General features: G+C 45.8%; 1 protein-coding gene across 3 annotated transcripts in view; it reads right to left on the bottom strand.

The window, feature by feature from the left end:
• LOC138744601 (RNA-binding Raly-like protein) overlaps positions 1-14,012 on the bottom strand; it is an 838,833-nt gene that overhangs the window by 454,738 nt on the left and 370,083 nt on the right. For all 3 annotated transcript variants that reach the window (XR_011345644.1, XR_011345643.1, XM_069901004.1), the window contains exon 2: positions 13,664-13,739. Coding sequence is in view for 1 of the 3 variants with exons in the window: in XM_069901004.1 (XP_069757105.1) it covers positions 13,664-13,739 (76 nt within the window). In the remaining 2 variants the exon portion in view is untranslated. The remainder of the gene's footprint in view (positions 1-13,663; positions 13,740-14,012) is intronic.

A 14,012-nucleotide genomic window follows, 5' to 3' on the forward strand; every position in this document is an offset into this window, starting at 1 on the left:
GGGGTAATAATCGACGTTGTGGGCAGGAGCCCTTCATCCCCGATGAGTACCGATGATCAACTACGCTTTCTCTCCCACAGCTACTGCTCGTCCCGCTGAGTTCCTCCAGAAGATGGTGTTTGTCCAGCATCTGCAGTGAGTCTCCATTACCATTTAAGAGCCTTCTTGATCGACACGAGAACATGCAGGGAATTGAGTGATGTGATGTGGAACATGCAGGGAGATGTCATTTAGATACTCTCCCTGGTTCCTGTCCAAGTAGTTAGCCCTTCCCCAATTAAATATGTCTCCATTTTGTCTTCTTTCCTTGTCCATAGCTATACCAAAGGTAAAGGGAGATGTGGTCACAGTCTCTGAAATGTTCATCCACCAAAAGATCTATCACCTCACCAGCTCTACGAGTTAAACTTAGCTGCACACCCATGAGTGTCGAGGGAACAAAGCAGCGGCCTCGGTGTGCCCTTGTATTGAGGGTCAGTGAGGAGGAGAAGGTGATGTTGCCAATCCACACTGACTGGGGTCTGCCGATAAGGAAATCGAGGAGCCAGTTGCAGAGCAATGAGCTGTGGTCAATTATGTAGGTGTTCCTGTGGGCCAGGTGATGGCCCGTGCTATTGAGATAAGGAAACTGAAGTGAATCCAATTCCTTCCTGAGATGGGAGTTGATAACCAACCTCCTGAAGGACTTCATCAGGGTCGACCAGCCGATAGCCATTGAGGCACGTCACCTTGCTCTTCTCGGGTGGTAAATCTTTGTAGTTCTCTACTATGGAAAGTTGCGGGGCCTGGATCATTGAAAGTTAGAGTAAAGGTAGGTAAACTTTTCAGCGGTTTGAGAGCTGTGGGGAATGGGCACAAAGGATTATGAGAGGCATAGATAGGGTGGTCAGCCAGTGCCTGTTTTCCAGGGCAGGATCAGCAAACATATGTACAAAGTGAAGGGAGGGAAGTTTAGGGGAGACGTCAGTGGTAAGTTTTTTTTTAGTTGAGAGTTGTGGGGGCCTGGAATGCCTTGGCAGGGATGGTAGTGGAGGCTGAAACATTAAGAGACTCTAAGGCACATGATGGATGAAAAATAGAGGGTTACGGGATAGGGAGGGTTTAGTACCTATTTGTACAGGAATTTGTGGGTCGGGAAAATATCAAGGGCCTGTACTGTGCTGTGGTGTTCTATGTTCTAAGAGGCAACGAGGCCTGGGGTAGATCAGCCAATGTTCAGACCGGATAGTGGGATAGGCTTGAAGGGCTGGATGGCCTACTCTTGCTCTTATTTTCTTCAGTCCTGGTTCTCCAAGAGGAGAGAAAAACAACAAACTAGAATCTGTGCCCTCATGATAATTACTGCGGATGAAAGACTTGGGAGGGAAGAAAATAAGAATGTGCGCCCACGCCATTAACTTTGGAGAGGTTAATGTCCAATTAATGTTCGGATTAGCAGCTTGTTGAACAACTTCTGCTTGGCAAGCCAAAAAAATCCTGCATCGTTCCAGGCTCTGCATCCATGACCGTGAACTTGGCCTGCTGCATGGCATATGAGCTCCGTTGAGAAGGCTGAGTGGTGTTTCATTTTATTTATTTTTTCCCACAGAGAAACCTATGAAAAGAGCCTAGCTAAGCTAACCCAACAAAGCGCCTCACTGCAACCCAACATCGCTGATAAATATACCTGACAAGCTCCCTGCCACCAAAATAATGGCTGACTCCACATTGTGTGTTTGTGTCATCAAGGGAAGAGTCGATTAGAGACTTAATGGTTTTTCTTGGTTGCTTGGTGCTGAAGGCAGCATTTTATATCATTTCACGAGTTGTAGATTTACAGGCTCCACCAGGAAGGCAAGCAAGACAATAACTCAATCAATGAAGGGTAAATCATTCCTTCCTGTATTTATCTCTGTGGAAATTTTCAAAATAAAACTCTCCAAGGGATCATAAAAGTTAAAACAAAAGGTGGCCAGTTTTTTCATCTCTGGACACTCCCACAGTCCCAGATGGGTTTCCAGTGTTATCCAAGGGTGTGCATTTCGGATGAGCTGAAGTGGAGTGCGACCCTGCATTGGTTTAGACTTCAGGGAGACGTCTAGCAAAGGTGCAATCCTCTGCACACGTGTACGAAGATTGGTGAAGGGTTGATACACACTAGGGTTTAGGAGAATGAGGACACTGGCGCAGGAGTTGGCCATCTGACCCATCGAGCCTGTTCCACCATTCAATAAGATTGTGGCTGGTCTGGCTGTGGACTCAGCTCCATCAATCCACCTAACCCTTAATTCCTCCATGATACAAAAGCCTATCAGCCTTAAGTACATTTAATGAGGCAGCCTCTACTGCTTCACTGTGTCGAGAATTCCGCAGATTCACTACTCTCTGGGAAGAACACTTCCTTCTCATCTTAAATCAACTACCCTAAATCTTGAGGCTCTGTCCCCTTGTTGCAATTTCACCCACCAGTGGAAACAATCCTCCCTGCTTTTGTCTTATCAATTTCATTCATAATTGTATGTGTCTCTATAAGATACCCTGCCTCTCATCTGTTTAAACTCCAATGAGTAACATCCCAGGATACTTAATCTCTCCTTACAAACATTTTTTTAAATTTAAATTTAGACATACAGCATGGCATCAGGTCATTTTGGCCCACAAGTCCATGCCACCAACTTATACCAAATTAACCGACACCCCCAGTGCATTTCGAATGGTGGGAGGAAACTGGAGCCCCAGGGAAAACCCATGCACTGGGTGAAAGTACAAACTCCTTACAGACAGTGTGGGATTCGAAATGCGGTCCCGATCGCCGGTGCTGTGAAGGCGTTGCACTAACCGCTGCCCCTTAACGTCAACACTAACGCCAAAGCCCCCACTAGTCTCAAGAAGGCCACCATCAAACCAGTACAGAAGAAAAGCGTAAAGAAATGGGCTTAACTGACCGGTGGCCCTGATATCCATCATCACGACGTGATTTGGGAGGCTCATTTAAATCTTGACACACACAGCACGGTAGCAGGCCCTTTCAGCCCTCCAGCCCATACCACCCAAATACCCCAGTTAGTCTCCAACTCCCATACATTTTTGGAGGTTGGAGGAAACTGGAGCACCTGGAGGAAACTCATGCAGACACAGGGAGAACATACCAACCCCCTACAGACAGGGCCAGATTTGAGCCCTGGTCGCAGGCGCTGTAACAGTGATGCGCTTATCGCACCGCCCATCTGCTAACTGTGCCACCCCATATTAACTCCAGCTTTCGAGCTAGCCCTCTAAGTCATCTAGTGGACAAACAGATCCACGGCAATGCCATCTCACCAGCTCTCCACTTGGCCCTGGAATACCTGGACACCCCCATGTTAGATGAAAGTTTGTAGACAACATTCAATACAATGGTTCCCCAGCAAACGCCTCCTCAAACTCTTATGACCTGAGCCTCTGCAATTCGATCCTCGACTTCCTGGGGCATCAGGAGTCTGATAAAAAGCTAAAAAGGATTTGAAACTCTACCTTCTTTTCCACCTTTGTTGTGACCGTGTCACTTCTCTGTGCCAAGTCCTCGTTCCACTCTTGTGCCCTGCCTTGCTGTGTGGGCTTATTCGTACCATCCTTCCATCATCAAAAAAAATCATCAAACTCTGAGAAGCTGGTGGGATTAATCAGGTCATCTGGCGGTAAATAGACAGTCACCATTTTGGACTGGGACCTTCTCTCAAGACTAAGGTGGGAAGGGGAGATAACAAGCATAGAAAGGGCATGAGAAGGGACAAATGGTAAGGATGCTGGCCAGGTATAAGTGTGAACGCTGCTGTGCAAATGACTCTGATGCAAAGTCCACAGACTTTAATTAGCTTAAATGTAAACCAGTCTTAGTATCTTTGCTGGCTCCACTCGTGTTTGACTGTCCCCTGAAGAGTCTTTATACGGGCCGGTGATTGACAGCCGGCAGATGGGGCCAGCCTCGCAGGTTGCCTACCAGCAGGTACAGTGGATACCCCTGCAGTAGGCCGGTAGGAGTGTGGCCGGTGTAGTGGTTGCATTCAACACCAACTGAATGGTGGGAGGCAGATGAGCAGGAGGTCATGCGCTGAAATGTCTAACCACGGCCTGACAACACCGGCTCCCGTGTCATCTCCGAACAAGGTTTTAATCATCCAGGTGTGAATTGACATCTGCACAGGTGCTGATAATGAAACGATAATGATCTCATTCCTCAAAGAGTGAATCCTGCTTGCCCTGACCCTCCCTCCTTGCTGCAAGCCCCAGGCAACGACACATCTTGTCGTGCAATATTTTTGGCTGTGACGGAATTATTCCGAATTTCCTTGAACTGTGCATCTCGTTTATTTCTCCTCCTGCCAAGCTCCTGGCAGCCAAATGAAATTGCGTTTCATTTTGGGCACCCCGAGGGATTTTGATTCGCTCTGCTTTTACTGATATTAAGAGAATAACTGAAGTTACAAGCCCCCAGGTGTAAACACATTCCTTCAACATACTGATAAGAACAGAGCTACAGAAAAAGAGGGAGAGGGAGAGGGCTCTTATATGGGGAACACCAGTCTCTCGATTAAAACCACAGGAGATTTGTAAAACATTATCAAGAATGTGCACTATCCCTCCCTATCAAAGTTGAGAGAAAATTTAATGAATTCAAACATAGTGCAGTCCTGGGATTAAAAAGTAGAATTGGTTTTCAAAAGAATTACAAAAAAATTACAGATCAATGGATGGAGAATTTTTGAACATTGCATTGTGCTGTGTGCTTCCAAGCCTACAGAAGTTTGAATGAGAAAGCCTGGGTTTGATTTTCTTTGAGGAAAAGACCGAGACAACAAGCTTGTTGGAAGGCAAATTCGTGCTTGGGTTAAAAGCAGGCTGTTTGAGAAACTCAGCGGGACAGGCAGCATCCGTGGAGGAAAAGGGATGGGCAGCGCTTCCAAGACAAGGCCCCGCACCCAAACATTCGAGCTGAAGCGTCTCAAGCATCGCGTTGCCTGACCTGCTAAGTTCCTCTCGCACTTTGCTTTAGCTCCAGATTCCTGCATCTTGTGTCCTGGAAAGTCAGGGCTGTGGTGTGAGTGGCACAAACTAAAGGTGAGTGCCACCTTTACCCAGGTGTCTGACCTTGATAACGAGAAGGAGCGTATTGCCATCTACCTGCACAACGTACACCAGCACCAAATTCTTCGCTCCTCTGAACAGGTGCTTGTGAAAAAAGAACTGAAAGTAACTACATACTAAATACTTTGTTTTTTTTTCAAATTTAGAGATACAGCACGGTATTTTCATACCATGTCTTTAGTTCAGAACATTACTTTGACTCCAGATCCTTTTCTCACTCTCTTTGGAGTAAGTGGGCCATCTGGTTTAATTCTGACCCCTTCACAATCCCACGCCATTGCCCTTGCCTCCCTTATCGCAAGAAGAGTCATATTAATAAGATGGAAAGATGCTGAACCTCCCGATATGAAGGCATGCCTGATTTTGGACAAAATTAGATGTCCCATGACTGAAATCTATGTAAATTTTGTTTCTTTATGGGGTTCTTTTCTCAATGACTTTCAAAGTTTGTAAGATTAACTAGTTTGTGGTTTTTTAACTCTTTTAATTACTAGTAGTGGACTGTGTGAGTTAATCTGTCGCCTCCGAGGGGAGGGGATTGAATTAGATATTTAGTTTTGAGTTTATCTTTTTAACGTGACTTAAGTCTTGCTTAACGAGATTTTTTAATACTTTATTTTATTGTTACGTACTTATGGAACATTTATTTGATAAAACCAGTAAAAATATTGCAAGAGATACAGAGGTATAGCATGGTAACAGGCTCTTCTGGCCCACAAGCCCGTGCCGCCCAATTACACCCAATTATTAACCTCACACATCTTTGGAACGTGGGAGGAAATCAGAGCACCAGAGGAAAGCCCCCACACCTTCACGGGTAGAAGCCCCTTACAGACAGTGCTGGATTTGATCCCAGGCGCCTGGTGCTGCAATAGCATCGTGTAAACCGTGGCTGCCCATTGAAATTAATTGAATTAAGAGAGAATAAATGCACAGAGTAGATACATAATAAAATATTCACCCTCATCCTAGGGCAACATAAAATGATGCAGGCAGTCCTTTTGTGGTGTAGGAGCAGACCAGAGGAGGTTCTGATCACTGTTGGAAAGAAACTTTCCTTGAACCATGAGATGCTGGACTTCAGGCTTTTGTACTGTCTGCGCGAAGGGAGCAGTGAGAAGAGGTTGTGACCAAGGTCATGGGGGACCTTTATGATGTTGGCTGCCTTCTTGAGGCAGCGCCTCCCATAGAAGTCTGCAATAGATGGGAGGTTGTGGTGGTACACCACCGGCCTACTGCATGGGGAAACCTCTGTACCTGCAGGACTGTAAGGGGACAGGACAACATCTGGCTGGCTGTCAATCAGTCAGCCTGAATGGATCAAGCCCCACCCGGTCGGGTGTCAATCACCCTCCGGTATATAAGCCTTACTCAGAGTTGTTGCAGCCACAGCCAGCCTGGCTCTGTGGAAGTCTTTGTGGATTAAAGCCTGTTGTACAGTCTTTACCTTGTGTGTGTCTGATTCTGGCTAACAGCGCACCACAGAGGTTCTCCCATTTTTACCACATCATCATCACCACAGCTTCCAAATGAAGGGTGTGAGTGAAGATGGATTGAAGAGAATCAGACCCATCTGTGTTGCCCTCGGGGCAGTTTTCCAGCTCTGCAGGACTGCCTTGGAGGACCATACGAGTTGCCGGTACCTTGCCGCAAAGATGCGACGTCGTGAACGGCATGTGATCAAGAGGTGGAGTGTGAGCGCTAAGGACAGCTGGAGGCCAAAGATCATGCCACTACATCGCAGTGGTACGGCCATCCACTCATGCTTGAGCTTGAATGGCGCCGTGCGTACGGAGACAGGAGACTACAGGTGCTGGAAACTTCGAGGGGTTGCGTGAGGAAGGTGAAAAAATTGATGCCGGGGGACTTAGCAAGTCAGGCCTGCATCTACAGAGGGAAGCGGACAGTCAACACTTTGAGTTAATATGAATGGAAAGAATGGAGGGGATATCACCAGCATAATGAGGGAACTGCCTGGTATCTGTGCACCTACAACCAGCAAGATCTGGAAACTGGGTGGGGGTGGGGGAGGAGCATTTAATGATATTGAATCAAAATATAAAGTGCCGGTTGGTGTGAGAAGAATTTGTAAAATATCTTTTGGAAATACCAATTGGGACAGACATCACTTCAATGGATTTAGAACGTAGAACACAGAAATCTGCAGCACACTACAGGGCCTTCATCCACAGTATTGTGCTGACCTTCTGAACTACTCGACTAACTGCCTCAAATTTCCCCTCTCCATTTACGTGAGGATTTAATCTTGAGTGGTGCTTCATCCAGGTTAGACCTGCATGGATCCATCCTTTCTACAATTCACACTGATTAACCAATTTGCATCTGTGATGCAACAGTTTTGGATACATCTGTGTGCTCCACAGTTCAATTATGTCTTTGTGTCAATTGCCTTACATGTAAATTTGATGCCACTTCCTGGAGAGAAAGCAGCCCAGGAACAGAAGATAAAGGCCACAGAACACATCTTTCTGTTGTCTCGGATAGATATAGAGGCCAGGAGTGTGCCATATGGCTCCTGCAGCTACTGAACATCACTCTGAGAGGTGTCGAAGGACAAGCAAAATGTAAATGTTGCTCATCTATTCTTCATCTTCTTTGGCTTGGCTTCGCGGATGAAGATTTATGGAGGGGTATGTCCACGTCTGCTGCAGGCTCGTTAGTGACTGACAAGTCCGATGCGGGACAGGCAGGCACAGTTGCACCGGTTGCAAGGGAAAATTGGTTGGTTGAGGTTGGCTATTGGGTATTTCCTCCTTTGTCTTTTGTCAGTGAGGTGGGCTCTACGGTCTTCTTCAAAGGAGGTTGCTGCCCGCCGAACTGTGAGGTGCCAAGATGCACGGTTGGAGGCGATATCAGCCCACTGGCGGTGGTCAATGTGGCAGGCACCAAGAGATTTCTATAAGCAGTCCTTGTACCTCTTCTTTGGTGCACCTCTGTCTCGGTGGCCAGTGGAGAGCTCACCATATAACACGATCTTGGGAAGGCGATGGTCCTCCATGCTGGAGACGTGACCCACCCAGCGCAGTTGGGTCTTCAGCAGCATGGCATGCAAAGAAGCGATCTGCCCACCAGGCTCACCTTGCAAAGCCTTCCTGGCCAGAGAAAAAACGAGCCTTCCGTCTCACATGCAGCCATCTTCAGCGCAAACTCCGGGAGATCCAAAATGAGTGGTGGACTAGCCTCGCTCATCTATTAATGATATAAAAACACCTGGTCCAGAGTGACAAGAGGGAGATGAAGGGGAGATGGGGGAGAGAGAGAGAGAGTGAGGGAGGGAGGAGAGTGGGGAGAGAGAAATGGAGAGGGAGAGAGAGAAGGGAAGAGGGAAAGGGAGACAGAGACGGAGAGAAAGGCAAGAAGGGAGAATGAAAGACCGAAAGAGATAAAGAGATAAGAAAGAGAGGAAGGAGACGAGAGAGAGAGGTGGGGGGAGAATGGGAGGGAGGGAGAGGGAAAAAGAGACAGAGAAAGAGAGAGGGGGAGAAAGAGAGAGAGAGAGAGAGAGAGAGAGAGAGATATTCAGCTCGAAAAGTGTTTCAATTGATTGAAGGAGCAAGGAACTAACGGAGGAGGTGGAGAAACTGCTCAGATCTCTCTCCTGAGTGGTTAGATTTGTCATTCCTGAAATCATATTTTTTTGTCAAAATGCTTTAACAAGATTAAGATAAAAAGTAAAACTACAAATATAAAGGGGGAAAGGAGAGGGCAGAGGTGCTCAGAGATGATAGGACAGAAGGTGTGAGAGGAGAAGGTACAGGTAAAGACAGAAACCATGAGGAATAAGTGGCTTCAGAAAAAGCTCTGCTGGAGGAACTCAGTGGGTCATAAGAATATGAGAATTAGGAGCAGGAGTTGGCCATCAAGCTCCATCATTCATTAAGATCATGGCTGATCTGATTATAGGCTCAACTCCACCTTCCTGCAATTTCCTCATATCCCCTAATTTCCCCACTATTCAAAAACCCATCTCACCTTGTTCATTTAAATTTTTTTAAACATACAGTACGGTAACAGGCCATTTCGGCCCATGAGTCCGTGCCGCCCAATTTACACCCAATTAACCTACAACCCTCGAACGGTGGGAGGAATCCTGAGCCCCCAGGGAAAACCCACACAGACACGAGGAGAATGTATAAACTCCTTACAGAGAGCACAAGATTTTAACCCCGGTCTCAATCGCTGATGCTGTAAAGGCATTGCGCTAACCTTTTCTATGGCTTTCATAATTTTACACATTTCTATAAGATCCCTTCTTTATCTTCTAAATTCCAACAAGTATAGTCCCAGTCTACTCAATCTTTTCTCATAAGCTAACCTTCTCACCTCTGGAATCAACCTGGTTCTGTACCACCTCCAAAGCCAGTCCGTCCTTCCTCAAGTCAGGAGACCAGAACTGCACACAGTTCTCCAGATGCGGCCTCACCAGGACCTTGTACAGTTGCAACAGCCCCTTCCTGGTTCTAAATTCAATCCCTCTAGCAATGAGGGCCAACATTCCATTTACCTTCTGGATAGCCTGCAGAACCTGCAAACCAGCCTTTTGTGATTCATGCACAAGCACACCCAAGTCCTATGGACGGCAGCCTGCTGCAATCGCTTGCCATTTAAATAATATTCTGATCTTTCATTTTCCTTTCCAAAGTGGATAGCCTCACATTTACCATCTGCCAGACACTTGCCCACTCATTTATCTATATTTCTCTGTAGACTCTACACAATTTGCTTTCCCACTCAAATTAGTGTCAAGAGCAAACTTAGATACACTACACTCAGTCTCCTTCAGGATAATTATTGTATATCATGAACAGTTATGGGACCACCGATCCTGCCACACCCAGCTCATCAAGCAGTAAAACACCCCTGCATCCCAACGCTCTGCTTTCTATTGGGTAGCCAATCCTCTACCCACGCTAAAACATCACTCCCAACTTATGCATCCTTATCTTCTGTTCTTTTATGAGGTAAACAATGCTCACCTGTTCCCCTCTATCCACTGTGCTCGTTATATCCTCGAAAAACCCCAGTAAGTTCATCAATCAGGACCTGCCTTTGCTCAATCCATGCTGCGTCTGCCGGATGGATCCATTTTGCTCCAGATGCCTTGCTATTCTTCTTCAATGATGGCTTCAAGCATTTTCCCAATTACAGATGTTAAACTAACGCCCTACCTTCTGCCCACATCCTGTTTTGAATGGTGGTGTGACATTCACCATCTTCAAATCCAAAGCTTTAACTATAACGTCTGCCATTCCATTCAATACCCTGGAATGCATTTCATCAGATTTCAGATTTATTGTCAGAATACATACATGACATCACTTACAACGCTAAGATTCCTTTTTCCTATGGGCGTGGCAGACTTACCACTAATTGGTAGCGTAAAAAATAAACTGTACCTAGTGTGAACATATTAACAAATAAAAGAACCTTAACCAGATAATGAATGTAAACAAACTGACTGCAAATCAGGGAGAACAAAAAAAAATCAATAAAGTGCACAAGTAAGAGTCCTTAAATGGGTCTCTGAGTGAGTTTGTCATTGAGAAGTCTGATGGTGGAGGGGTAGCAGCTGTTCCTGAACCTGGTGGTGCGAGTTTTGTGGCACCTACGCCTCTTCCCTGATGGCAGCAGCGAGAACAGAGCATGTGCTGGGTGGTGAGGTCCTTTGATGATCGTTACTGCTCTCTGATGGCAGTGTTCCTTGTAGGTATTTTCAATATTGGGGAGGTTTTGACTGTAAAGTCCTGGGTTGTATCCACTACCTTTTGGAGGGCTTTACACTCAGGGATATTGGTGTCCCCATACCAGACCGTGATGCAGCCGGTCAGCATACTTTCCACCACATATCTGTCGAAATTCACCAAGGTTTCTGGTGTCAATTCAAACCTCCGCAAACTCCTGAGGAAGTCGAGGCACTGACGTGCTTTCTTCACTATGCCGTTAGTGTGTTGGGTGCAGGAAAGATCCTCTGAGATAGATACTCCAAGAACTTAAATTTGCTCACCCTCTCCACTGCTGATCCTCCAATGTTCAGTAAGGTGAGTGGGGAAAGATAGAAAAGGGACCTGACATCAAATTTTACACATGGAGGGTAGTGATGAGTGGAAAAAGCTGCCAGAGGAAGTTGTTGATGCAAGTACAATTACAACATTTAAAATGCATGGATAGGGAAGATTTCGAGAAACATGAACTGAATTTGGGTGGACAATTTGGTCAGCATGGACCAATGGACAATATCTCATCCCTCTGTCCTCTCCCACTCTACTTCTCAGCTTTTTTCTCTTCTACCCTCTCGCCTGTATCCACCTTTCACCTCTTACCTGTTAGCCTGTGCTCCCTCCCCTTCCTCCCTCCTCCCCCACCCTTCACCTTCTTAAATCAATTTTCGACCTTCAGGATGGATGGATGTTGCGTGACCTGCTGAGTTTCTCCAGCACGTTTTGGGTACTTCACCATGCACAGGTTGGGCCATATGGTCTTGATTCCATGCTGTAAGCACACAGAACTGGGATCCGTGAAGATGCCAAAGGCGAGCAAAGCTCCCGAGGGACCTCGGGAACTGACACCTCCCTGATTGTATCAAGGATTCAAAACCAGGAGCTCAAAGTCACCGCTGCAATTGTCAGGAGGCCGTGTGGATGCACAGGTTGTGTCAGTGGAGGTGGCGAATCCACAGATACTTGGTATCTCTGAAGGGACTGTCTTTTTCTTCTCTTTTTCTCAGTGTTGGGGGTGGTGGGCTAGTGTCACCTCTTCGTGTACCTTTACAGCAGGCAAAAGTTGATGAACTTTGTGAATTCATGTCGATGTCAATAAAGGGTCCTTGAATGACAGGATCTAAGTCAGGAAGACATAGCAGTGTATACATTTCCTCAGGAGGTTGAGGAAGGCAAGGCTACCGGCCCCCATTTGGACAATATTTTGAGAGGGTCCTGTTTGGCAGCATCATTGTGTGATCTGGTCGCTGCAAAGCATTGAACCAGAACTCAATTCAAATCATCGCAATGGCCGAGAAGGTCACTGGGGTCACCCCTTCCTCTGTGAACACCTTTTATTGGGAGCGTTGCTTAAATAAGGTTCAAAGTAGTATTGAGGACCCTTTTGATTCAGCCTCAGTATCTTTGAGACATTGCAATCAGGAAGGATGTACAGGACTGCCAGGCTGGGAAAATGCTTCTTCCCACAGGCTGTGAGATTGAACAGTATCCTGTAACTTAGTAAATAATTCCAAAATATTTAAATTACATTTTTATGTAAAAGGATGATTATTATGTGTTGTGTATTGTGCTGTGGAGAAACGCCAGGCTGTATATGCAAATATTCTCGAGCAGAAATTTAGTTCAAGTTTATTATCATCTGCCCACATATATACCTGCCGTTTCTCCTGACCACGGTGTTCAAGTCAGTCACAAGTAATTAACACTTGCAGAAATGCTGGTTACATCAGTGTTGTCACTCCCATATCTGTGAACACAGAGATGTGAAGGTGATGTCTGAGGCAGATTTGTGCTCAAACTCCCTTTGGCAGTATCGGCCCACAAATCCCAATATTCAGTTAAAGAGCGGACTGGATTGGCCCTGATGATTAGACCAAACACCCAGCCTGTACTTACCCATGACTTAAAAGATGACACTATGAAGAAAATCCTGAAATAATGCCCCAAATGTTGGCCTATAAATATAATAATCAACTTTGCTTTTAGATAAAAGGTTGTAATGAGATGATCATCTGTGGGATCTCTCCACGGACAGAGACGGCATTGTGAAATGCAGTAATAGGACAGCGTCATTGAAAGCTGTGTATCAACATGGGTCAGACTTACTTTCCCGAAAGCCTCCAGTATGTCGAACAATTCCATTAATCCACCCCTTGACCGTTACGATTCAATCATCTTCCCTACTTGTCATTCTGATCCCAGGATCGCCGGCCGAGGAATAACGCTAAACTACGAGGCGTGCTGCCACTTGTCAAGCGACAGCTTGAATTAGAATATCAAACAGGATGCCAAATGCAATCAGCACGCGGCTGTTACTTTCTATCCAATTGTAATTTTCCTTTCTAATGTACAGATTACAAGCCGATAATGAACAAGCCTCAGTACCGTCCAAGCACACCGAAGCTTTGAGAACTGCACATCCATGCCTTAAGTAGGAAGGTGGTAAATAGAGATAACGACAAACAGGCTGATCCTTCTTTTAAATGAATGCTTTCATACGCTAACTACACATGGAGATCCTCCACCAGAGAAAGCAATTTAGAAACTAATTGCAGTTCATAAATTATCTCGGGAACGGAAGTCATTTTTCATCCTCCTCTTTGTTTGCTTCAAATTCTTTTGCTCCCCCCCATCATCTACCTTCCAACTGGTTGCCATGGCAAGCATGAATCATTTTGCTCTTTTAATAGGGTGGAATCAAGAACATTACGCTGACCACCAGAAACTTCAGTCCGAAGATAAGAGACGGCAGTATCGCTCCCAGGACAGCCACACTGTGATGCAGGATACATGAAAGCAGTTACACTGCGTGCTGTACTCACCCATACAAAGCACTGAAAGGTCTCTTGTGTGCCACTTTGGGTCGATATGGCTTGGCTTCCCTGGCCATGTTTATATCTGCAAGAAAACAAAGACAAAAGCAAAATGGTTGCATGACTTATGACTGATATGGATACTTAAATCCTCCTGCCACCTCAATGGGGCTGGTGAGTTGGGTAACTTGCCTGGACAAAAGAAATCCCACGACCAGGATTCAAATCCTACCCATGGCAGCTATGGAATTTAAAATGAGTTAATAATCTGCGATTTAAAAAAAAGAGTACTGATTCTGAAAACTACTGAACAATAAGGTCCTTTGAGGGAAAGCATCTGCCTCGACATGATTCCAAA

Source organism: Narcine bancroftii, chromosome 10, assembly GCF_036971445.1.
Source record: "Narcine bancroftii isolate sNarBan1 chromosome 10, sNarBan1.hap1, whole genome shotgun sequence".
Taxonomy (NCBI): domain Eukaryota; kingdom Metazoa; phylum Chordata; class Chondrichthyes; order Torpediniformes; family Narcinidae; genus Narcine; species Narcine bancroftii.